The 26317-nt window shown below is 33.9% G+C and overlaps 1 protein-coding gene across 10 annotated transcripts in view; it reads right to left on the minus strand.

Moving 5' to 3' along the window:
* PKN2 (protein kinase N2) overlaps window positions 1–26317 on the minus strand; it is a 125723-nt gene that overhangs the window by 35618 nt on the left and 63788 nt on the right. For 5 of the 10 annotated variants that reach the window (XM_036255202.1, XM_036255205.1, XM_036255200.1 and 2 more), the window contains exons 3-8: window positions 23202–23371; window positions 13931–14048; window positions 13471–13616; window positions 13165–13378; window positions 4020–4205; window positions 2405–2514 (exon numbers count right to left, since the gene is read on the minus strand). In XM_036255202.1, the coding sequence (XP_036111095.1) occupies window positions 2405–2514; window positions 4020–4205; window positions 13165–13378; window positions 13471–13616; window positions 13931–14048; window positions 23202–23371 (944 nt within the window). Of the gene's footprint in view, window positions 1–2404; window positions 2515–4019; window positions 4206–13164; window positions 13379–13470; window positions 13617–13930; window positions 14049–15138; window positions 15221–19162; window positions 19202–20337; window positions 20475–23201; window positions 23372–26317 lie in introns of those variants that run through there. The other 5 variants (XM_036255203.1, XM_036255201.1, XM_036255207.1 and 2 more) reach the window with 4 other exon arrangements.

The following is a 26317-nucleotide window of genomic DNA, read 5'->3' on the forward strand; positions in this document are numbered from 1 at the left end:
CGATGTGTGTCTCTCTCACATAGATGTTTCTCTCTCTTCCTCCCTCTCTCCCTCCCGCTCTATCTAAATATAAATGCAAAAATGTCCTTGGGTGAGGATAAAAAAGTCTATAAATATAAGAGATAAAAGAGTAAACAGCACATGAAAAAGTAAAATGTACTATGTAAACAAGGAGTTGGCACAATAAGGAATATGTTTTCTGTCAAAGAAGTTTACAATCAAATCAGAGAAAAGTCACAGGCATATCAAGAACCTAAAAGGTCTAGCTGGCCTGGGGGGTGAATAGCTTTATTTAGCCATGCAGTGTCTTCCAAGTGTCAAAGGGAGGAAGAATGGAGTAGAAAAACAATTATAGGTGAAAATTACAATAGCAAGTAAAGAATAACCAATCAACAGTTATCAGTCTTTCTAGTTCTCTAACAGTGCAGTTTGTGTAATTTTAAACTATTTGCTCTCTTCTAGGTCTTCATCATCTGCTGTTTCCTCCTCTGTGCTGCTGTTACCTATCTCATTCAAGATACCATAAGGGAAAGAGCATCCATTTAGGACACTGAAAATCTAGTACCAGCTCTGAAATTTATTATTATGTAACTAACCACTCTGGTTCTTAGATTCCTTAACTATAAAATGATCACAAGACATTTAACTACTTTTAAGTTCTAGTTTAAACATATTACTCTAATATAATAACCTGATTACAAGAGAAATCTAACCAGCCATTTTCCCTCTAACAATACTTATCTTTCTTAAGTTTTATTCTGATCATATCACTCCTCAAAAATCCTATAATTACTTTAAATAGGTTTTGAAATGAACAAAAAATGATATTCAGCCAATTAATTCCCCATTACCTAACATGTTCTATTAGACTGACAATTTTAGCCCTTTGTCAAAGCCTAGGGCTAAAAGAAAGAATTAAATCACTGAGTGGCTAAAACCAAGCAATGCAAAGCATTTTATAATAGTACCTTAGTTTTTTTCTTCCTAACAGTCCTGTGAGGATTGTATTTGATCCCCATTTTAGAGATGGTGAAACAAGTGTCTAGAAATAAGGTTATTTAACTTGTCTACTATCAAATAGCTAATAATTAGCAGATGGACAATGAATCCAGTCTCTCTGGCTTCAAAGCCAATGTTATAGCAAACCTACATTAAAAATGAATGGAAGGAAACAGAAAGAAACATTTTATGGTCATAAATATTTGTATGTATTCAAAAAGTTTAGAAAGAAGATGCAAATATATGAAGACATGAAGATTATATATATATACACACTGACAACCTCAACTGTATTTCTCTCTCTGGTGGGCTTGACTGAATTATATTGGTCTAACTATTTAAACAGCTAATTTATAGAATGTAAAATGCTATTTCTCCTCCTGATCTGAAAGAGAAAATATCAGAATTGAAAAAACACCTTAGAAGAGTAAACTTTATGATATAAGAATTCTCTTAAAGTCTCTCTTATAAATTAGTCACTCAACTTTATTAAGAGATAATTTACCATTTCCTATAACAGCTCATTTCATTTCTTTTAACATTATTATTCTTTGTACTAAAATAAAATCTGTCTTTTGCTTTGTCCTCCACAGCCACAAAGTATAGTCAATGCAAGGATGGAACATGTACTACAGCTTACCATTTGCCCCTTCTCCAAGCATTTGGCAAACACTGCTACTTGATCAGTATAATTTTCTCTGAAACCCAGAATGCATCCAGTAAATCTTAATGAGCTCCAGAAAATCACTACCAATCAATTAGAGCTGACACACCGAAACTGAAATCTCCTGCTATCCTTAGTCTAATTCTTTTTGCACATGTTCCTTTTAACTTTAAAAGATAGTTATCAAATCTTTGTTTTCATTGGTTGATTCTGGTATGTGCCCTGACCATGGATAGAACCCACAACCATAGCAGCCAGGGCTCATCATGAATTTAAATGTACTGGAGACCTCTATGGCTACAGATTGCATTCTAGCCATTCACATTTACGAAAGCCGCTGAGACACAGGGAAGGGTGGATGACTAAGCATAATAGTTTATTTCAAATCCAGCTTTGATAATATAACCTACAAATGATGGGTAAGAAGAATCACCTTAGTGATTAGAGAGTGCATTATGTAAATATTTTTCAATATGAATCTCACCTGGTTGTAGATCTTTCAGGTTAATACAAACTACACATTTTCAAATCACTGTACAAATGAAAGCTACAACAGCAATCTGATATTCACCTCTATATTAAGGTAGATAGATTTAGGTATAACTCACCAAATGACAAATCTCAAAAATACTAGGTTCTTCAATTCTGTTAAAAATAAAACATCTCAAAGTCTTATGAAACATAAATTTTACATTTAAAATGAATATAATAAAAATTCAAGTAAAAAGTTTCTCATCTTACCCTGTCTAGTTCCAGTGTAAACTTCTGGTCCCATGACTGATTGGAAATGGGTTTCCAGCTAGTTTGACCGACCACAGTATTATCTAGCTTCAAAACTGCGCAGACATCATCTGTAATTACAATTTATAAACTTGCTTAAATATTTTAAAACCTTTACAATAGAAGTACCACCATTTATTAGAAACAAAAGTCTTCCAATCCTTTGAAAATAAAGTTTTTCTTACTCAATACTGAAGCTTTTGAATCTTAAATAGCTAGTTTCATACATACACACACTACTACTAGACTTTCCTATTATCCTGTGTTTGACAAATACAAAAATATCAACTACTATCTATTTTATTTACATTAGTTGAAAGGGTGAACAAGTGACCACTAGGTGTTTGCCACAATGTGTGTGCATACATTTGTGGAATTGACCTTTGAACAATGTGGATAACATAAACAGTTAGTTAACACATACTTTGTATATTAAATGTATTATATACTGTATTCTTACAATAAAGTAAGCTAGAAAAAAAATGTTTAAAAATCATAACAGGAAGTACTTTTATAGTACTGTACATATTTTTGAAAAGGATCTGCAGATAAGCAGACCTAGTATTGCTTAAATCATGTTGTTTGATGGTTAACTATATATCAATAGCAATTATCCAGTTTTTCCTCCTCTATATTTGCTATTTAGAGTTTGTTACTTTAGACATTGTTTTAGTTTTACATTTTTCCTAAAGTTTCTCTCTATCTATAGGAAAGCAAAGACGTATTCACCATTGCATTCTGTACTAGGTTGAAATGTCATGTGCCTTTCTTCCTACTTATACATTTGTATCATTTTATATTTTATTTTTTAAGTTTTTATTTATTGATTTGAGAGGGAGGAGGAAGGAGAGAGGGAGGAGGAAGGGAGAGAGGGAGGGAGAGAGGGAGAGAGAGAGAGGGAGAAAGAGAGAGAGAGAAAGAGAAAGAAACATCAATTTGTTGTTCCACTTATTTATGTTTTCATTGGTTGATTCTGGTATGTGCCTTAACTGCAGATAGAACCTGCAACCTTGACATATTAGGACAACAATCTAACTAACTGAGTTACCTCACCAGGGCTATAATTATACTTTAGAACATCTCTAAAATGCTTCATAAACCTGTTGTAGTTTACTTCTACTACCTTCACCTGCTCCCCCATTTCAGTAGATTACTGGGCTACTGGGCCACTATCTTAGCAAAGATATCTGATCCAGAGGTTAGTTATCAAAAGTTCAATGTTAGTTTAGAAGTGTCAATATACCATTAAAAGAATCAAGAGGTGATAAGTCCCATAGCCCCTGTATACTTTTAGTTTGGCAGAGAGAGTGATGCTCAACATTTCATTCTTCCACAAGAATTAGTGCTATATGTCATTCAGTTTTCTAATATGTGTTCAATAAATAAAGATGGTTGCCTTTATCATTTTCTTGTCATTATATCTTTTAATATTTTAAAATTAGATTATGAAAGTCATAATTTAAAAGTATTTTTATCTATCTATGACTCTCCCCATTCTATCCTGTCCCCAGTGCTAAGTCCTTTGTTTAGGCCCTTTAATTTGTTATATAATTTTAAAAAAATCTTGTTACTGAACTGGATAAGTCATCGGTTTTTAGGAGATTTCGACTACTTCCACTTTTACTTTTGCTCGTTCTGCTCATGAAAGATGATCTGGTTTCACTTGGACTCCAACCAGGTAGTGCAACCGATGTTGCTTTTGACCGTCCAGGGACATTTTCTAGGATATCTTGACAGCCCATAAGACGAACTTCCAAAGTACCTATTAGCATTAAAAAAAATCACGTAAGAACAGAAATCCTTAATATATAAAACTATGACTTTGTTATCTATTTAGAAACAGGGGGGGGGGGGGGGACAGAGTGGGGAGAGAGACCTGCTAAAGTAGCAAACTCCCCAGATCCCCAGAGGATTTGTGAGATAACATCTGTTCTATTTTAATTGGAGAAACCTATTGAAAAATCTTAAGGCAACTACAAGAAATTTTATAGAAAGAACAGCACCTTCTAATACTGTCTATAGAGCATAAAACAAGTTACATAAACTTCCTTTATATCTCACTTCTATAATTATATGGAAAAATTAAAGAATTATTTGGATAGAACATGTGGGAGAGAAAACATAAAGCTAAATAATATGCCTATTAAAATAAACATACAAAAATGAGAAATCTGACTATGTGAATAACAGCTGTGTTTAATAGTGGTGTAGTTAACACAGAAAAGGGCTTAACAGGTTTCTTTTGCATAAATAAATGAGTTTGTTTTATGTGAAGATGTAAAATAACATTATCTCTCCATTCTAATAATTTAGTCAAACAATTATGGGTTGTAATTATCTAAGCACAAAATAACTGCAATTTCCTTAGGCAAATAAATACTAATGGTGTTCAAAATGAAAATGAGGAACTGAGTTAGGGCACCTGGAGATATGGTTTTGTCATCATTTGGGCTAGACTTAGTGTACTAAGATTGAAAAATGGTGCTTTAGTATTAAAATTTTAGATATTGCACATAGCATAACACTTTAGAAGGAGTATTTCATGGTAAAAGCTGTCCCATTAAACTTAATGATTAAAACTTAATTATATATAAAGTTTTTAAATATCTACAAGTAACCAAAGGGCATTTAACAGAGTAAAAAAAGCCTGGATTTGTCTTCAACTCAAACAACTAACAAAATTAGACAAAATATTTGAAAAAACAGTATTAAATAAATGGAAATCAGGCAATGAAGAACAGTGATCCCCAAGAGATGGTAAACAAATGAGATGAGTCCTAAGATTGATTCAGCTTACTGCCTTGAGAATATCCAGGACACAGTGCAGGGAGGGATAATCTCAGGTGGAGCCAAGTGGACTACCTAAGTTAAAGAGACAAAACTGAGACCGAAATGACCAAGGCAACCAGAGTTCATAGAAGACAGCTGACGGTCCTCTAATCAAGTATTCAGTCTTGACTCAGTAGTAGAAAATAATTACCCTTTGACTAAGCAATGCTCTGGTCCCATTTAACAAATCTCAAAAGCAATCCCCAGCCAGGCCAGTGTGGCTCAGTGTAGTAATTGTCATTCCATCATGGACTAAGGTCCTGGTTCAATTCCTGGTCAGGAAACATGCCCAGGTTGCAGGCTTGTTCCCCAGTAGGGGGCGTACAGGAGGCAGTCAATGGATGTCTCTCTCTCTCCCTTCTTTCTCTCAAAAAAAAAAAAAAAAAAGCAATCCTCCAAAGATCAAACTGGTAATTTACCTGTAACCTAGAACAAAGCTTAAGAATATTTACAGAATTACACAAATATCCAGCACCCAACAAGCTAAAATTCAAAATGGCATCTAAGAGATTACCAACTGTATTTGTTTTCTACTGCTGCATTTTCAATTACCACTTAGTAGTTTGAAACAACACCCATTTATTATCTTACATTTCTGTGAGTCAGAGTCTGGATGGGCTAGTCTGCATCTGCTAAAGAACTCACAAGGTTGAAATCATGTCTGCTGGTCCAGCTCTTATCTGGAAGATCGCAAGAAAAATCTGCTTCCAAACTCATGCAGGTTGTTGGCAGAATCCAGTTCCTTGCAGTCATAGGTCTGGGGGCTCTATTGTCTTGCTGGGTAACAACTAGGGAATGTTTTCAAGTTCTAGTGGCACCTGCATTCCTCCTCATGTGGCCCCCTCCATTTTCGAGCCAGCAATGAATGGCACATAAAACCCTTTTCATAATTTAGACTTCTCTGATTTCTTCTTTGCAATAAGTGTCTGCAAATTCTCTGCTTTTAAGGAGTTCATGTGATTATATTAGGTCTACCCAGATAATTGCCCTTTACCTTAGCTCAAAGTCAACTGATTAATAGTAACCTTAATCACATAAGCAAAATCCCCCATGCCATATATTACCACAGAAGTGATGTCCCATTATATTCATGGGGGAGGTGTTCAGGGGTCATTCTTAAAATTCTGCCTATCACATCAGGCAAGCAAATAAACAGAAAACTAGGAACTATAATAAAAACATCAAATGAGAAAGACAATCTAAATATGACATAAATGTTAGGATTAATATTCACACAGTTATTATAATTATATTCCATCTGTTCAAAAAGTTGAACAGAGACATAGAAAAAAAAATTAGGAGACCTAAAACAAATTTTTAGAGATGAAAACCACAATTTCTGAAATTTAGAGGAAAAAAAACTGGATGGGATCAGTAGCAGATTATACACTGCAAAAGAAAAAACTAGTGAACTTGAAGTTATAGCACAGGAAATGATAAAATACAGGAGACAGAAAGGAAAGACCTGGGGGAAACACCCCATAACAACGCACATGTGAACTGTGAGTTTAACTTCAAGTGGCCTAGTACATGTATAATAACAAGTGTCTGATGAAGAGCAAAAGAGAGACAGAAAATACTTTTGAAAAAATAGTAGCTGAAAATTCTCCATATTTCTGAAAACTATAAACTCAAGAAATATCTAAGAAGTTCAATGAACACCAAGCAAAAGAAAGATAAGTGAATCACACTAAAGCTTAGAATAGTCAAATTTCTTTCTTTCTTTCTTTTTTTTAGAATAGTCAAATTTCTTAAAACAGGTTATAAAGAGAAAATATTTTAAGCAATCACAGAAAAAGATGTTATACACAAAGTTTAGGATGCCAGCAGATTATTCACTAGAAACAATGAAAGTAAGACAGAATATTTTTAAAGTACTAAGGGAAAAATTAAACAAACAAACTGTGATATTAGAATTTTAAACCCACTGTAAGTATCTTTCAAAAATGAAGACTTTCAGATATAAAAGTGAATAAAGAGACTGCCATATGTTCTAGCCATACCATTCCTACGTATTTACTCAACTGACCTGAAATCTGTTTACACAAACACTGTACATGGATGCTATTAACAGCTATATTTGAAAAAGTACAAAATGAAAACAACCCAAATATCAACTGCAGGCAAATGGATAAATTTTATTATATTCACACAATTAAGTACCAATAATAAATAGAAAAAAACTACTGATACACACAATATAGATGAAAATCAAAATAATTATTCACAGTGAAAAAGGACAGATTACCCCCCAGCAAAAAAAAAAAACAAAAAACAGTATATAGTGTGATTCCTTTGATATAAAAATATGACAAAACTTCTCAAATTATAGCTTTAAATATATGTAGTTTATTGTATGTCCTGTATGTTCTAATAACTGGATGTTGATGATTGTGGCATAACTATATTACCTTTACTAAAAATCAGAAAATTGTATACTTAAAATTGGTGAATTCTATGGTATATAAATTATGTCTCAATAAAGCTGCTAAAAGTGGGATAGACGAAGCTTCAATCTTATGTTTGGCTAGGCTATGCAAATCTTACCTAACTGTAAAGTGTTAAGGTAGATTAAGTATAATGGATTCCACTTTAATTTTAGTTCAAAAGAAACAACTTGTATTTGTATGTTTTATTTGCTTTTTTGTTGTTAAATTGGCAAACTTAGCTCATTTTCAGTGTAAATGCTCAGCTGTAAAAGTAATCCTGGGGAAACTGAAAACATCTGGTTACTACCTCAAACCCTGGTAGCTTATTAAATATTTTAGTAATTTCAATATTAGGAACTAACAATGCTCAACACCTGCTTTCATTTAGAGAAAAAAATCTGGAGGGATTTACGATCTTTATTAAGCATCTAGAAGTTTCTTTCTTTTATGAGGTAATACAATTGCAATTTCATATAACCATATTAAAAATAGCTTAAAATTACATTTTTTTAAACTTTTATAAGCCACAATATGAAACTTTAAAAACAAGCAAATCCAAGAAGTAAATGTTTATTTTCCTAAGCAGTACCTATGAGTTTCATTAGAACAAGTAAACACTTTTTTATTTCTTTTAACTTTCTGGGAAAACTACTTTATATAAAAAAATTACATTTTCCTAATTCAGCATTTCATCTTGGTACGAGTAGCATTCTTTTAATTCTGAGGAAATCTTTTATAAAAACTATCAAACATCTCAAAATGTTGACCTGGAAGATTCAATTATATGTTATATCAAAGTAGCAACAAATATGTAAATTTCAGTATTATAATCATACAACCACAAATAAACCAGAGTACATGAGACAAACCATTAATAATAGTATTCAGTGAAAAACTCAGGATAGTAAATGTTCCCACCACGTATGCATGCTAATCCTTCATCAGGTCTACTCCTTTATTAATACCAATACCATTTCTCCTCCTAGTCACCCCATATTTAGTTTCGGGTCCAGTAGGAACTTAACGAAATTAAAAAAACAAAACAAAATGTCTTAAGAATTAAGATACTTCTTTTAGATTGGCAATTTACATCACTTTGAGTAAAGTTCACTAAGGGAATAAAGAAGGAAAAGAACTGAAAAAAGGTTAGAGGTGGGGAGAGGAGCCAACCAGAATAGAAAAGGAAAAAAAATTCTAGCCATATCCGCTGATTTTCTAAAACATGGCTTTATTCCTTTTCTAGAAATATTAATTTTCAAATACTTGAAAACCATATTTTAATCAATCATTCAGAAGTTCTTGAATATAAATGTATTCCATATTGAACCATAAGATAGTGAAACTTAGATAATAAGTATAGTTCTTGCTTTATTATTGTAAAACCTTTACCAAGTATAGTAGTGCTCCCTTGTCCACATTTTGCTTTCAAGCTGTAAAAAAGAAAAATCTCTTACTCTTTGAGACAACATGGATGAACCTGGAGATCATTATGCCAAGTGAACTAAGCCAGTCACAGAAAGATAAATATCACATGATCTCACTTATATGTGGAATATAATGAACAGAATAAAGTGATGAACAAAATAGGTCCAGAGACATGGAAGCATGGAACAGACTAACAGATCTCAGAGGGAAGGGAGAAGAGGGAGAGGGAAGAGATTAACCAAAGAAGTTATATAAATATATGCATAGTCCAAGGCAATAGACAATAGTGTGGTGAAGGCCTGTGGTAGGACAGGAGCTGGGTTGAGGGGGGCAAAAAGGGGGAATTCTGTAACACTCTCAACAACAATGAATTAAAACAAAATTAAACTAAAACAAAATAGAACGGGGTAAAACTTAATGGAATTCAAATGGTTTGCAACTGACCTAACCCATTTGACGCCTGATTTGATTACTTAAGGACTTTTAATAGAGCTTCTTTTTGAGCTCTACTAAAGCCAGGTTTTTGGGAGAGCCTTGGTGGTTCAAACCAGAGAGACATGATTCATGTTTGTGGACTAGGCTCATGGGAACTTGTTGGTGGGAGGGCTCTGGTTCCTGACGCTTGCCTCATGCTTATACTTTCTGATATCCATGAAAGCTAATACTTGTTTTATGTTTATATCTGGTGTCTGGGCTCCCAAAATGTACATCAATAAACATCTGTTTCTGTAAAAAATAAATAAAAAAGGGAAGCAGAGATTAAGCAACCTCTGGGATAACATCAAGAATAAAAACATATGTGTTATGGGCTTCTCAGAAAGAGAGAAGAGAAAGTTGCAAAAAGAATATGTGAAGAAATGATGGCTGAATACTTCCTAAATCTGATAAAAGACAGGGATATACACACGAGGAAGCTCAAAGAATCCAAGTACGATAAATTCAAAAGAGATGACCACTTTGAGAAATATTATAATCAAACTGTGTAAAAACAAAGGCAAAGGGGAATCCTGAAAGTAGCAAGAGAAGCAACTCATCACTTACAAGAAATTCTCAATAAGATTAAAAGCCTATTTTTCATCAGCAAGCATAAAGGCCAGAAGAAACCGGGATGCCATTTTTAAAGTGCTAAAAGAAAAAAACAAAAAAAAACTTGTTAACTAAGAATTCTACATATGGCAAAACTAGACTTCAAAAACAAAAAAACAAGAGATTGTCGGATAAACAGAGGTTAAGGGAGTTTGTCATAAGTAGACTTGCCCAGAAGAAATGCTAATCATTCAGATTAAAATGAAAGAACACTACACAGTAACTTAAAATCAGAAAAAATAATAACACCAGTAAAACTAACTTTGTAGGTAAATATAAAAGCCATGTTACTCTATTTTTGGTTTGTTTCCTTTATGACTTCAAAGACAAATGCATTGATATAATAATTATAATCTATGCAATTGGACACAATGTATAACGACATAATCTGTGACAACATAAAGAAAAGGAGAAACAGCTATATAGGATCAGAATTTTTGTAGGCTATTGAAGATAAATTGGTATCAATTCAAACATGATTGTTCTAAATTTAGGATGATAAATTAATAACCAGGATAACCACTAAGAAAATATCTTAAAAATATACAGAAAAGGGAAAAAGGGGGAATTTAATAAGGTAAGCTAGAAAAATTCAAACACAAAAAATGTAGTATGAGAGAAATTCAGGAAAAAAATGACTAAGACTTGTAGAAAACAAATCACAAAATGACAGAAGCAAGCCCTTTTGTTGTATAATAAAGAATTTGGCCCTGGCCAGTTTGGTTCAGCAGTTAGAATGTTGGTCCGCGGACCAAAGAGTAACGGATTCGATTCTAGTCACTGGTCAAGGGAACATGCCTCGGTTGTGCTTCGGTCCATGGCCCTGGTTAGGGTTGTTCGGGAGGCAACCAGTCAACATCAGTGTTTCTCCTTTTCTTTCTCCTTCTTTCTCTCTCCCTCTCTCTGTCTCTCTCTTCCTCCCTCCCTCCCTCCCTATGTGAAGATAAATGGAAAAATATCCTTGGGTGAGATGTTTCTCTCTCTCTCTCTTTTCCTCTTCTTTCTTCCCTCCCATTCTATCTGAAGATAAGTGGGAAAATATTCCCAAATGAGGATTTGAAAAAAAAAAAGGAATTTGGCTGCTTTCTGTCCCTATTTCCTGGAAAGGAGCCTCTAAACCCTTGTAATTTCCCTGGTGATAACAGTGTATTTGTTATTCATGGTGAGCCCCTCAAACCACACATAAGTTTATGCTAATAAAGTGACCAGTTTCAGGATGGGGGGCTGGTTACACTGAAAAGACCCACTCCATGATAAGAGGGCTGGTGCTTTGAGCCACATATCCGCTTGACCTCCTGACCTTCAGAGATGGATGAGGGGCTGAAGACTGAGTTCAAACAAGCAGCCAGTGATTCAATTAGTTACTCCTACAGAATGAAGCCCCAGTAAAACCTCTGGATACTCACAGCTAAAGTGAGATTCCTGGTTTTTGACAGAAAATGATGTACTGAGAGAGAGATGCATGCTGAGGACAAGAAAGCTTTGCATCTGGAACCCTTCTAGACTTCTATGTATCCTTTGTTTTTGTTTTTACTATCTTTTATAAGAAAATGTGAATGTAAAGGCAGACCTTTCCCGAGTTCTGTGAATTGCTCTACAAAATTACTGAACCTGAGGTGGCAGTGGAAACTCCAGAATTTAAAGCCAGTTAGTCAGAAGTGAGGGTGCTTAAGGAAACTCCAAGCTTGCAGCTTGTCTCTGAAAGAAGTGTAGTCTTGTGGGGGACTGTGGCATTCATTTATGAAATCTGACCTGTTTAGTTTGCATCAGAATTGTACCTTATTAGTAATTACCTCAAATATACATGGATTCAACTATTCAAGTATAAGGCAGAGATGGGCAGAAAGGACAGAAAGAAACATGATCCAATTACATGCTGCCTAAAAAAGACTCATTTTAGATCCAAAGACACAAACAGATTGAAAGGGTAAAAAAACATATTCAATGCAAATAATAACCAAAAGAGAGCTGAGGAAGTTATATTAATATACAAAATAGACTTTAACTCCAAAATTGTTACAGAAAACAAATAAGAAATTTGATTTTGATAAAAGAGTAAAATAAATCCATCAAGATATAAAAGTTATAAACATATGCACATTTAACAACAGAGCCTGAAAATATATAAAGCAAACATTTATGCAATTTAAAGGAGACCTCACTACCCACATTCAATAATGAACCTACTAGAACAGCAATAAAAAAGAAGTGTTGATGAGGATGTAAAGAAACCAAACGTTCAGATATTGCTGTGGAGAATGTAAAACGATGCAGCCACTGTGGAAAACTGTTTGACAGTTCCTCAAAATTATAAATGTAAAATTACCATATGACCTCGTGTTGCTAGGAATATATCCAAAATAAATGAAAACAGGTGTTCAAACAAAAACCTGTACAAAAATGTTCATAGCAACACTGTTCACAATAGTAAAAAGGTGGAAACAACCTTAGATAGTTCATGATTGATGAAAAAATAAAATCTGGTATAAACCCATACAATGGAATATTAAACCATAAAAAGAATGAAGTACTGATACATGCTATAAGCACAAACCTTGAAACAGTACACTAAATGAAAAAGGCTAGACACAGAAGGCCACAAATAATATCATTTTGTTTAAAAGACATATCTAGAACACACAAATCCATGGGAGACAGAAGCCAAGAGTAGCGGAGGGAAAGGGATATGGGAAGTGACTAGTCGGTGGGTATGGGGTTTCCTTCTGGGGTAATGAAAATGCTCTGTAACTAGATAGTGGTGATAGGTACACAATACTATAAATATACTAAACAGCCCTGAATTGTATATTTTTAAATGGTTAAAATATGGTATGTGTATCTTACCACAATATTTAAAAAAAATCTGTGCACAGATTTTTATTCATTTATTAAACCAGGACCAGATGTAGGCAAAAAAGCACCAAAAATAATCAGAAGATATGTGCTACATACCTGTTAGTGCTGCTGGTTTGGATAGTGTACTATATTGATTTTGTGTAGATATCATACTCTGACGTGGACTTAGTGTTGGTGATGTAACAAGTGAAAGCTCCTCAATAATGATACTGCTTTTGGGATGATTCTTGGGAAGTTCATTTAATCGTTGTTCTAATGAATACTTTAAAAGGTCCAACTTCTGACTTGATTCATTAAATCTTGCTTGAGCCTTGAACAGGAAAAAAGACAATTGTTGTAACTTAAATAACTACATTCTTTAAGTAATGTATTCAATAAGTTAAAATTTTTATTTAAAATTACTTCTGAAAGTGCTTTTCTGTCTGTTACTTTTCCTGAGCCAAGTAATTTCATTACATTCTTTGCACCTTCTGCTACTGCAAACTCTATCCTAAAATGATGCCTTAATTCTTCCATCCGAAGTTCAAGAGGACTTATGACAGGTTTTGCTAGAGGAGGAAAAAAAACAAAACAAAACTTAATTGAACCATTTATTTTACTTTCTAATATGTAGTGATTAAAACTCATCAGTAAAAAAAAAAAAATTCTTACATTAAAAAATGTCCTTAAAACATTGAATACTTAATAGATATAATACTGATATAGTCATTTTTATACCAAAACTCAAAGATTAAAAGTTCAAGATAAAAAAAATATAATGCCGCCTCCTCAATTTTAAACCACTGTGTCTTTCTTACACAAAGTTACTTAGCATCATATTGCCCACAATAATAAGAATGACAGTTTATCTCTATTCCATCACCATTGTCAAAAGCCAATTCATTGGTCTGGACTGCCTGAAGAATCTGCATTCGTATCACTTCTATTTTTGTCTTGCTGTCCTGGAGCAGTTGCTGAGCTGTGCCATGGAGTTTCCGATCCTATTAAAAATTAAGTTTGAAAAGGTAAGCAGATAAAGAGACAGAAAACATTTTCACAGATTCTAAATAATATCAACTGATATCAGCAAGTGAAGAACAAGAATTAAAATAACACCATGAGCACGATAATATACGTACTTATTGACACCTTTATTTAAAAAAGCCATCAAGCAGATAGGGTGATAAAGAGAAACACAACTCCGTTAGTTAAAACAATTTAAGAGAAAGCAAATAAGTCTTACTAGTGTTTTAAAAATCCAAATTCACATTTGTAATTTTCTTTCTTTGCTTTACACAAAATACAGAGAATTTTCCTAAACCATACTCAGAAGCACTGTATGTAGACTGTCTCAGTGATTAAGCCTGAAATTTTTAGAAAATCTCTTCTTTCATTACATTAAATTTTCATGGAGCTTCACATATGTTGGCACATTTTAAAAGTAGTTCATCAGCCCTGGCCGGTTTGGCTCAGTGTTTGAAGCATCGGACCAAGAACCAAAGAGTAGTGGGTTTGATTTTGGTCAAGGGCATGTACCTCGGTTGTGGTTTGGTGCCCTGTCCTGGTTGGCGTTGGCTGGTGTTATACAGGAGGCAACCAGTCGATGTGTCTCTCTCACATGGATGCTTTTCTCTCTCTTTCTCTCTCTCTCTCTCTCTCTCCCTGCCTTGCTCCCTCCCTCTCAGTCTGTCTGAAAATAAATGGAAAAATATCCTCGGGTGAGGATTTTAAAATAAATAAATAAAAATAGTTCATCATAGACAGTATTTGTGTTCCTTTAAATTTTGAGAACAAAATAGTAAACAGCATTTGTCAACACTGGTGATAATGAGAAAGGTCCCTAAAAACTCCTGAATGTAAAAAAATGAGACCTTCTCAATAAAGCTAGGGTGCAAATCACAGTGAATAAACTTGTCATCTCTTAAGACTTCAAGAATTAAGTGAAATAGCATTCTTGTTGTACCTGAGTTTAGTTCTAGTAACAGGGAATATTACTGACAATCACAAAAAGCTTACCATTTTAAGAAGTGTAGTAGACAAAATAATAACCCACCCATAAATGTACATATCCTGGAACCTTGTGAATCTTACCTTACATGGCAAAAGGGGAATTAAGATAGCAGATTGAATTAGGTCATAATAACCCAATCTCTAAATATAGAGATTATTGTGCATTATCCAGATGGGTCCAATGTAATGACAAGGATTCTTAAATGTGGAAGAAGGCAGATGAGGGAGTAGGTGAGAAGAACTGAATTTCAGAATTCTCTGTTTCAAAGTTGTAACAATAAATTCGTGTTGTTTTAAGCCATTACATTTGTAGTAATTTGTTACAGCAGCCATAGAAAACTGATACAGGAAATTTTTTTCAGAAGTTTTGTATGAAACAAGTGATAGAAGTTAATGCTATCTCCTGTTTTGACAGTTACATTAGTTGTCAAAGTCTAGTAGGCTTCAATTCACACAAAAAAAGAAATGGTAAATAAAACTGAGCATAAGGAAGCACTTATTTCACAAGAAAGGCCACTTTTTGAATATTGTTTAAGCATCCTTACTTTTGTCACTACTAAGGCAGTTAGTATAAATTTTGAAATAAAATAGCATACAATCAACCTATATTGTTCAGGAGACTCAAGATTGGAAGCTAAGAGATAAGCATCAGATACAGTATCGTTTCAATAAATCAAACACACAGCATACTACGACACTGAACAAAGGGGAAGATGAAGATATATGTGGTGAGAGCCCTGGCCGGTTTGGTTCAGCGGTTAGAGCGTTGGCCTGCGGTCCTGAGAGACCCGGGTTCGGTTCCCGCTAAGGGCATGTACCTCGGTGGCAGTTTGTCCCCGGCCCTGGTCGGTCGTGCGGGTGGTAGCCACTCGATGTGTCCCTTCACATCGATGTTTCTCTCTCTCCCTCTGTTCCTCTCTCTCCCTCCCACTCTACCTGAACAAAAAAATGGAAAAATGTCCTCGGGTGAGGATAAAAAAAAAAAAGATATATGTGGTGAGAGAGATAAAATTGCTATTATATAAGGGAAAAAAAGTAAGCTGAATATATATTATGTCAAACACCAAACTGGGTTGACACACAGTGGAGTAAAAAGCAATTTGCAAATTTATAAATGTTTCTTCCATTTCTTTCCTGCTTCCAAGTTCAGTCATTTAAGAAGAAACTTTTAGTCAGATTTTGTTCTTTATTAAATAAAGTATTTAGATTTCACACTAAGGAAATAAACTGAAATAGTTTACTACGTCCCTTAAATATTATTTATAGCATGAAGAAATGTACACACACACACAACATTTGTTAATTATGCTTTACTAGTAAGGATACTATCTTGAATTTGGTGTTTGTCTATGGCTTATATATGTTTTTATGAACATACCTATTCACCTTCCAAATTTAAAATGAAAATACCTTTCTCTTACTTCAATTCCTCCTCCTATCCAGTACTAGGGATAGCAGAGAAACTGAAAACTACAATTAACTTTTGTTTGAGACCAGATCAGAGTAAGAGAAAAAACTCAGTATTCCAAAGCTCCTAATTGGGACAAATGTTTTGCAACCCATTCTAAAATTTACAGCTTTTGTGGGCATTAGATAAAACTAAAATTATATTGCCTAGCGCATGACTGGCATTAAAATGTTCACTTCTAGAGCAATAAAAATCACGATTATCTTATTTTAATAAAGTTCTAATGTAAAAATATAAACATTAAGTAAAATGTATAATACCATACTTTTAAACTAATCTACTCTTATTATTTTATCACTATATGAAAAGACAGTAGTCCTGTCACTTACTTTTTTGGAAATACTCCTTTCTTAACTATTTTAATTCAACACACAAGGAAGAGCATTTGTATTTCATTTTAGAAGTGAGTGAATTTGCCCATACAGATTTCTGAAGATCTCCACAAATGTCAAAGTATGATGAGGCATTTAAAACTGAGTTTGGATTTACAGTTACTACATGTTAGTCTTATGCTTTCAGGCATTCAATGAATTTTTATTGTCAGTTTAAAAAAAATTTTTTTTTTAATCCTCACCCAAGGACATTTTTTTCCATTTTTTGTTCAGATAGAGTGGGAGGGAGAGAGAGGAAGAGAGAGAGAGAGAGAGAGAGAGAGAGAGAGAGAGAGAGAGAGAGAAACATTGACGTGAATGGGACACATCAAGTGGTCGCCACCCGCACGACAACCAGGGCTGGGGACAAACTGCAACCGAGGTACGCGCCCTTAGCGGGAACTGAACCCAGGTCTCTCTGGACCGCAGGCCAAAGCTCTAACTGCTGAGCCAAACCGGCCAGGGCTTTATTGTCAGTTTTATGCTTTCAGGCATTCACTCTATTTTTTACTGAGCACCTAGTATGTTCAAGGGAAGAGATAAGGTAGGTTGAGAGTACATGAACTGGTTTATGTATTAGAGAAATACTGGCTTTTATGCTAAGACTTTGGAAAGATTTTTACATACATTAGGTTGAAACACATGAAAATGCCAATATCTAACTAATTTTGAACAGCAAATTTATATGGTTCAACCTAATAAAGTAGTTAATGTTACTTAGCACTCTACAACGTCTGATAGTTATATTTCCAATGTACAATATTTTACAATTATAAATATAAAGGAAAATTTTATATTTTCAAGTAACACAATATTTTTCATTTCATAACAAACTATTCTGCAAGTCACACACACTGCTTTCAGAAATGCATAAATAAACCAACACTATCTTTAATTTTCCATCACATGTTTATGGCTTACTTTGTATGTGTTAAATGTGGTCACATCCAATGAAAATTATCAACTTAATTAATTAATCTGATAAGTAATCAAATTAATCAGTTATGAAGTTACCCTATAAAACTTAGTTTGATTGAATAGCTATGATTATTATATGTATCAAAATGTTAAAAGTAGCCAAAGAAAAATTCAAAGGAAGATAGGATCAGTTTTTTTCCTTTTTAATCTTCACCAGAGAATGTGATTATTGTTTTTAGAGAGCAAGGAAGGGGTGGGAGTAGAGAAAAAAACAGAAACAGAGAGGGAGTAGAGGGACGGGGGGAGAGAGAAAGAGAAACATCCATCAGTTGCCTCTCATATGTGCCCTGACTAGGGACTGAATCAGTAACCTAGGTATGTGCCCTGACCAAAAATGAACCTGCAATTTTTTTTGGTATACTGGACAATGCTCCAACCTAGTGAGCCACTTGGCCAAGACAGATAAGATCAATTTTAACTGAAGGAATCCAGAAAGGTTTCGTGGGCTATTAATGTAGATAAGATTGGAATATGTAAAGATTGGAAGATTGGGGAGAGGGAGGTCTGGATTTTCAAATGAGAAAGATGAAAAGACTCAGGAGCATTAAAAAAAAAGTGATAAGGCAAAAAAGAACCCCAAGTTTTAATAAATAACTTGGTTTGTCAACTGACTATATGAATGGGAAACATCTCTTCAACATGCTTTATCAAGCTCTCAGAGATTATTCTGAAAACCAATGAAATTTACATTCTGTTGATAACAGATGATAAAGAAATTACTGTGTAAATTGTAACCTCAGGTAGTGTTAGTGCAGTGCCAGGGATAAGGAGAGACTGGGTTGCTGTTTTGCATAGGATAGTTCAACAGAGCTTGCTAAAAAGGTAACATCTGAGCAGAGATTGTAATGAAGTGAGAAACAGAAAGCCATGAAAGTTCTTGGGAAAAGAGATAATTAGGCAGAGACAAAGGCCCCGAGGTAAGAACATGCTTAGTTTGTTCAAGGTATCCAAAGAAGCCAATATAGCTACAGTACAGTGTAAGAAGAAAGAATGAAAGTGTTTTAGAAAAGATCAGAAGGCAGTGAGGGGTAAATCATGTATGAACTTGCAGAGTCACAGTGAGGACTCTGATTTCGTTCTAAGCATGCTAGAAAATTATTGGAGGGTTTTAAACAGAAGTACAAAAATATCTGACTCAGCTTTCAAAAAAACAACTCTCACTATAACATGTACTATGGTAATAATTTTGTCATATAGAATTCAATAATCAGAATTCTAAAGATGTATGTTTACTGCCCAACTGAATTAATCATCCATGTCTCTAAATATGCTCCCCATCCTGAATTACCATTGTTGTGAAGGGCACCCCCATTCACCAGTCTGTCCACATAACCGATCTGAGAATCTTTTTTTTAAAAAATCTTCTCCCGAGGGTATTTTTCTATTTATCTTCAGATAGAGTGGGAGTGAGAGAGAGGGAGAGAAAAACATTGACATGAGAGGGACCCATCGACTGGTTGCCTCCTGCACAACCCGACCAGGGCCAGGGACGAACCACAACCAAGGTACATGTCCTTGGCAGGAATCGAACCTGTGACTCATTGGTCTGCAGGCCGACGACGCTCTACCAGTAAGCCAAACTGGCCAGGGCTAAGGATCATTTTTGACTCTGCCTTCTTCCTCATATCTAGACACCAAATATTTATTCTATCTAAATAACTTTGACCCTACCTTCTTTGTTTTTGTTGCTGTTACAAGAGGGATGAAGCATGCTTAACCTGAACTACTACAAAAGCCTACTTAAACTTGCTGCCTGTAGGCTTGATCTTTTCTAATTCTTCAAGTTTGAAGAAGATGGATGTGAACTTTCTAAACTTTAAATCTGCTCACGTATTTTCTCAGCCAAGTCTTCCAGCAACTCCACATATAAGATAGAATCTCAATTGCTTAATTTTGTCCAAAGTACTTTATAATCTAAATCTCAGCTGCTTAATTTTGTACCAAGTACTTTTGTTGTTGTTTTCCCATTTTTAAGACAGAGTGGAAGGGAGGGAGGAGGAAGAAGGGAGGGAGGGAAGAAGGGGGAAAGAGAGAGAGAGAGAGAGAGAGAGAGAGAGAGAGAGAGAGAGAGACATCAATTGGTTGCCTCCTACACAAACTCGACTGGGGCCAGGGATCAAAACTGCAACTCAGGTTTGTGCCCTTGACTGGGAATCAAACCCTTTGGTTCATGGGTTGACACTCTAACCACTGAGCAAACCCGGTCAGGGCTGTACCCAGTACTTTATAATCTGGTTTGTCGTTTAATTATGCTACACTTCTCATTATACCTCACTCACTTGAAAAAGCTCTACTAGAAGAGAACAAAATAAAAAGTCCTGTTGAAATCACCTAGAGGACTTTTCTCATATACAAGGTGCCTTTCTGGAGATTCAGATTTGTTCTCCAATAAGCACATGGTCTTTCATTGAAAATGACTGCTAGAGTTGATGACTGTTACTGTTATAAGCGCATTCTACCTACCCTCAGATATGTCGGAGAAGAAATAAGTTGAGATCCTCTGCTATAGTCATATGAAAGCACTTCCATTTCTTAGAACACACCATGGTATTCCACAGATCCTTACCCTGTATATACTGGGTTTACCCAGACCACCATCCCTAGAAAGTAATTCCTTCTTAAACTTCAGAACATACTTAAAATCTTATACGACAACTTTAATGATTCCTTCTGACATATGAACAAGGCGACACTCTACCTTCTTATGTAATCTCTTACACTGTAAAGCAGCAATTTCAACCAGTCTGCCACAAGAATTTTTAAAACATGCAATACCTGACTATTTAGTTAGGGGCACTGACTAAAGTTAAGTGATTTTTCTCTACTGTGCTTCTAAAGTAACTTGTATATACAGAAATCATATATTGTAATTATTCACATGATACTTCCTTTTTAGATAGTGACACACAGTAGGTACTATATGTAAAGCACTATCTTTATTATATTCATATTCCATAGCTCAGCATAATAGCTATCAAACTGTCAGTCCTTAGTGAATAAATTAACACCCCATATAATTTCAATTTACAATTGTCCCTAATCTCATAAGAGTATATATACTATGACACTTTGAGAAGTTTAAAGATAAAAAATAAAAACAAAAACAAACAAAAATAATAAATAAATAAATAAATAAATAGTTAAAACCAAATCTAGACAGAAATAACTAGCTGGCCTAACTCAGAAACTACAGCAGCTGTTCTAGACCTCCACTTGAGCCATTCTCAAATAAATGAATCTTCTAATTAAAGATAAAAGCTATTAGAGAATGACTTATTTGTTTTAATAGGCTGCTCATAGCCCTGTTCATTTTAAACCTGTGGTTATCTTATTTGTTTTAGTTTTTTTTTTTTAAATCCTCACCCGAGGATATTTTTTCCATTGATTTCTAGAGAGAGTGAAAGAGAGAGAGGGAGAGGGAGAGGGAGAAAAAAAAAAAAAAATATATATATATATATATATATATATATAAAAACATCAATGTGAGAGACACATAGATTGGTTGCCTCACGTATGTACCCTGACCAGGGCTGGGGATCAAACTTGCAACCCAGGTTCATGCCCTCGACTGGGCATTAAACTGCGACCCTTCAGCCCTTGGGGCCAACGCGCTAATAGCTGAGCCACATAGGCCAGGGCTGTTTCACTTTTTTAAAAAAAATGTGTCCATAATCCTGCTCAATTTGTGGTGGGTGGACAGGTATTATAGGTCACTTTAAGAATACAGTGAAATCTATGGCCCTCTCATTCATTTATCAACATACACACTTACTTCTCCTGTAACCTCAAAGGGTACAAGAAGCTCTCAAACTAATCTATCAACCCTAAATTTAAAGACCTTACTCCAGAGAGTGGTAGCTGGGTTATTTTAATTTTAAAACACTCCACATAATATGTTGCATTCACAGTTCCAAAAACAGTATTTGTCTTAAAAAGAAGTCCAAAGTAACACTTGATAAAGATAAAAAAATAATAACTAAAAGTCAATACTAAAAATAACAACACAGAAAACCAAATCTACAACCCCATAAGAAATGTTCAGTTAGTGAAATAATACGCTATCAAGTATATCATATATGTATCAAGTATAAATATATTTCTCTAAAAATAATTTAAAAGTTCTTTTGAAATAGTATATATAACCTAATTTTCATAATTAATATTTAAAAATCTAATTTAAAACATATACACATTTCTTTCTTTCCCAGATCTTCCCAAATTTAATTTGGGTGGATAGGTATAGTGCATGGTTTTAAGCAAAGATTTCCCCCATCCCGATTTCAAATTCTTTCCAAATAAAACAAACGCCTAAACTTTCATTCTGCAATTACTTAAGAAATATCTATTAAAATATATAAGAAACACTGATTGGCACATCAAAGAATCTTTGAAGTAAATGAGTTGAGAGTACAAAGGTGGATTTTATCCACCTTTCTAATACCTTTTGGAAATTATGCAACTATAGAACCTCAGATTTGGAAAGAGCCTTTATGATAGTCTGCTTCAGTGGTTCCTAACATTTTTTCTTCCACACTATACATCAGAACAAGGACGCATTTGCATTAGTGACAATTGCTCCCTACAACACTGATTTACAATTAGTTGTTATATGCCCATATCAGATTCCCCAAGAACCCACAGGTCTAGTCCAAACAATCACTAATGCTAGAATGTCCTATCTTTTCATTTGTCCTTTTCTAAAAACCTGTATGTAGTGAGCCTAAATGCTTTAAAATAAACTTTATGTTTTAGAACAATTTTAGATTTCCAGTAAAGTTGCAAATATGGAGAGCTCCTGTGTACCCTTTATTCATGTAGTCAAAACTGTTTCTTGATTGGTTTAGGTGGAAGTAAGCTATTTTACAAACCATTTGTTTCTAAATTGTTTTACAGTGTATTTGTTTACAGCAGCAAATTTAACCCTTTTTGATCTCATGGCACACACACACACACTAATTACTAAAATTCTGTAGCACACCCAAAAATATACTTTTTGCTGATCTGACATAAAAATAGGTATAATTTTGATTCAGTCAACAAGAAAACTATTGTTGTGTTGGCTGTTTTCATTTTTTAATTCAACAATCTAAGGGAAAGTAGGTCAGTGCCCCTGACTAAATAGTATTGCATGTTTAAAAATTCTTGCAGCACATCTCTGTGAACATGCGCATCATATAATTCAAATTTATTACCCCCCTGTACATGTCCATGAATAACTGTGAAAGTGTCTCAAGTACTGTTGTAGGGGTTACAAATAAATTTTATTGGGTAGGTGAAATCACACTTATGGAATCTGAGAATAATGAGAACTGACTGTATACACTTACATTTATTGTACCTACCTTTGAAGATCCATTTGAATACATCTGTATCATGTTTTCTGCACCCTGTTTTACTTTAAGCTCTATATCCAATTGTTTTTGTAAGGCCATCAATCTGTTATTGCTAGTTGAACAACGAGGGTCACTACTGGGAGTGTCTGGAGTCCTTGGGCAATCTGTAAATTCAATAGCATTTAAAAATTACTAGGACTAATTGATGCTTAAAATTGGAAGTTAACATTTTCAAAGAATAATGAATTATAGGGTTTGACATAAGCTTGACAGCACCTAAATATTATTTCCTTATGCTTCCAGATAATATAAAAATTCAAGCCAAAAAAATATTTAAGTAGAGTTGCAGGACCATTTGTCAGGTATACTGTAGAAGTGATTATGTTGAAACTGAAGTTGAATTAGATCACTACCCAAAGTTTATCCAACACTATTATTTTTAAATTAAATCAATTTGACTAGTCTATTAAAAAATTAAACTAAAGTAAATTCCCAACTTATTACCTAAATAGTTGAGAACAAAGCATATTCTAATATTACACAAATTCCACTGAAGTGATTCTTTGTAAACAGAACTAAGGGTACTTCAAATACAATGCTAGCATTAATTAGTAGTAACCAAAGCATACACATAAAAAGCCTTCACATTTTTTATACTATGAGAATGTTCGGTAGAATGGAAAAATGTTTCAAGGATATTGATTGATATCACACTGATGGTAGAGGGGTGTAGGAAGACCAAAAATTCAAGTCCATGGCTTCTCATAAAACATGCTGTGGTGCTTCTATTTTAAAACAAAAACTTTAAATTGAATCCTCTAATTATTTTGGGTAATCCATTATTGTTGAAACACTTCTAATAATTCTGCCATGTAACTAAAATTCTACACATTGAAGTTCATTATTTTGTGTTTTATCCCTACTAGGTCCCTTGCTTATTTTTTTTTAAAAAAAGAAGAAAAAAAAGAGAAAAACAAACAAAAAAAACCAGAAGACTAGGGTACCAGACCTGGTTTAGTTATAATAATTTGGTAATCACTGGAAAATTGCCTAAACTGTAAGTTATTAACCTTTATTCTTCTGGATTGCCTTCTCTCCTCTGCAATAAAAGATGATGTGATTTACTGATTTTAATGAATATGTTTCATATTTGGTTTCATATGCCTTTAAAAAATTCACTAGTTCAGAAACATTTAAGCATAATTTGTTCATTAACTTATAAAAATACAGGTGCTATGCTAGATATTGATGTAATATAATACTATTTCATCATTAATATACTACTTTACAAGGTGTTAAGTCCTGATCTAAGTGCTTTATAAACCCATTAATCCTCATAAACAGCCCTATAAAAAACATTACACCCATATTACAGAAGAGAAAACTAGGGCACAGAGAGATTAAGAAACTTGCTCTAGCTCAAACATCTAGTAACTCAGTTCCATTCCAAAGTCAACCTTAGTAACTGCTGTGTCATGCTGCTTTTGTCATTTAAAAACCTTGTAAACAATTACATTAACCTGTGTGTACTTAAAATATATGTGCAAACTTAAATATATGACAATATAATTATACACACAAATATATGTACGAGTATGTATGAATATTAATAGTTAACCTTTTGAGAGACATGTTCTACATTTTACACATCAGGAGACAGGCAAAGTCACAAAGTTATTAGCTGTAATTCATCAAGAAAGGTTTCTATTCTAACTGAATTCCCCAAATAACAAGTGGGATGCTCCAAAAGTTGATTTTCTAAGTGATATATTCTTATAGAAAAATGATATATAAGGTAGATAAGATTTCAGAAAGGCTCACAATAAAATAACTACATAACATATTACTATGGACAGAGTGTTTGTGTTTCCCCAAAATTCACATGTTGAAGCTGCAATGCGATGGTATTTGGAGGTGAGTCTTTTGGGAAGTAACTAGATATTGAGGGCAGTCTCTCTTAGTCACGTCAGGACACAGTGAGAAGATGCCACATGCTAGCACCTTGATCTCCCAAGTTCCCAGCTTCCAAAACTCTGAGAAATAAATTTCTGTTTTTTAAGCTACCCAGTCTATGGTATTTTGTTAAAACAGCCCAAACTAAGTTTATATATATCAATTGGTCCTGATAATCCGTACAAACTATGCAATATGGGGTAACTTAACAAACAGCACTGTGCCTCATTTTCCTCATCTATTAAATAGTGAAAAAGCATCTATCTCACAGGGTTATTGTGATTAAGTTATATATAAAAAGCTTTAAAAATGGAATAGTAAATATTCAATAAACATTAATTAATAGTAGTCATAGTAGGAAGCGTAAGTATATCTCTGTTGAACTCATAAACTAATAACTGCACATTATAGCAATGACTGAAGTTAAGTGTATTCAGATCTATGAATAGGTTTTCTTCCTTTTTTTTATTACATAAATGATATATGACCCTTTTAATAAATCAAAGTCACAAAAAATTTGGTATATAATTTATAATAAGCACATTTTTTTGAAGAACTGGAATGCATTCAGAGTAGGAGGCCCTCAACTGAAAAGAGTACAGCTATGTGTTGTTGGATAGTTGATGGTGTTTAGCCTAGGATGAGAAAGAGGAATTCTTGCCTAAACATTTAAACATTTGTCTATAAAAGAAGCTGTCCACTTACTATTTCCCCATAGGGCAGAGAATTAGAACAAATGGGTAAAAGCAGTGAGGACAAAAATTTCATCAGAGGATAAAGACAAATTCCTTACATTTTGAGTTATCTAACAGTGAGACGGTTTGGCTTAATATTAATAAGATTCCTTGTCTCTGGAAGCATTTACATATAAACTAGATTGCAATCTACTAAAGATGCTATATAAGATATATATATCTTGCACATTAAAGCAGGTTGTGCTATTACATTAAATATCTATTGATTCTAATAGTCTGTGAATTTGTAATAATATTATAGTATCTAACACTTTTTATGGAAACACTTTTTATCTTGTGTCCTATGGATTACAAGAACATAAGAAATACAATGAATGGCAATGGTTCTTAAGGTTAAAATGTCTTGGTTAGAATCCTGTGGCTGCTACTTATTGGTGTGGTCTTGATCATATACTTACTTAA

Source organism: Molossus molossus, unplaced genomic scaffold, assembly GCF_014108415.1.
Source record: "Molossus molossus isolate mMolMol1 unplaced genomic scaffold, mMolMol1.p scaffold_m16_p_12, whole genome shotgun sequence".
In the NCBI taxonomy this organism is placed as follows: Eukaryota; Metazoa; Chordata; class Mammalia; order Chiroptera; family Molossidae; genus Molossus; species Molossus molossus.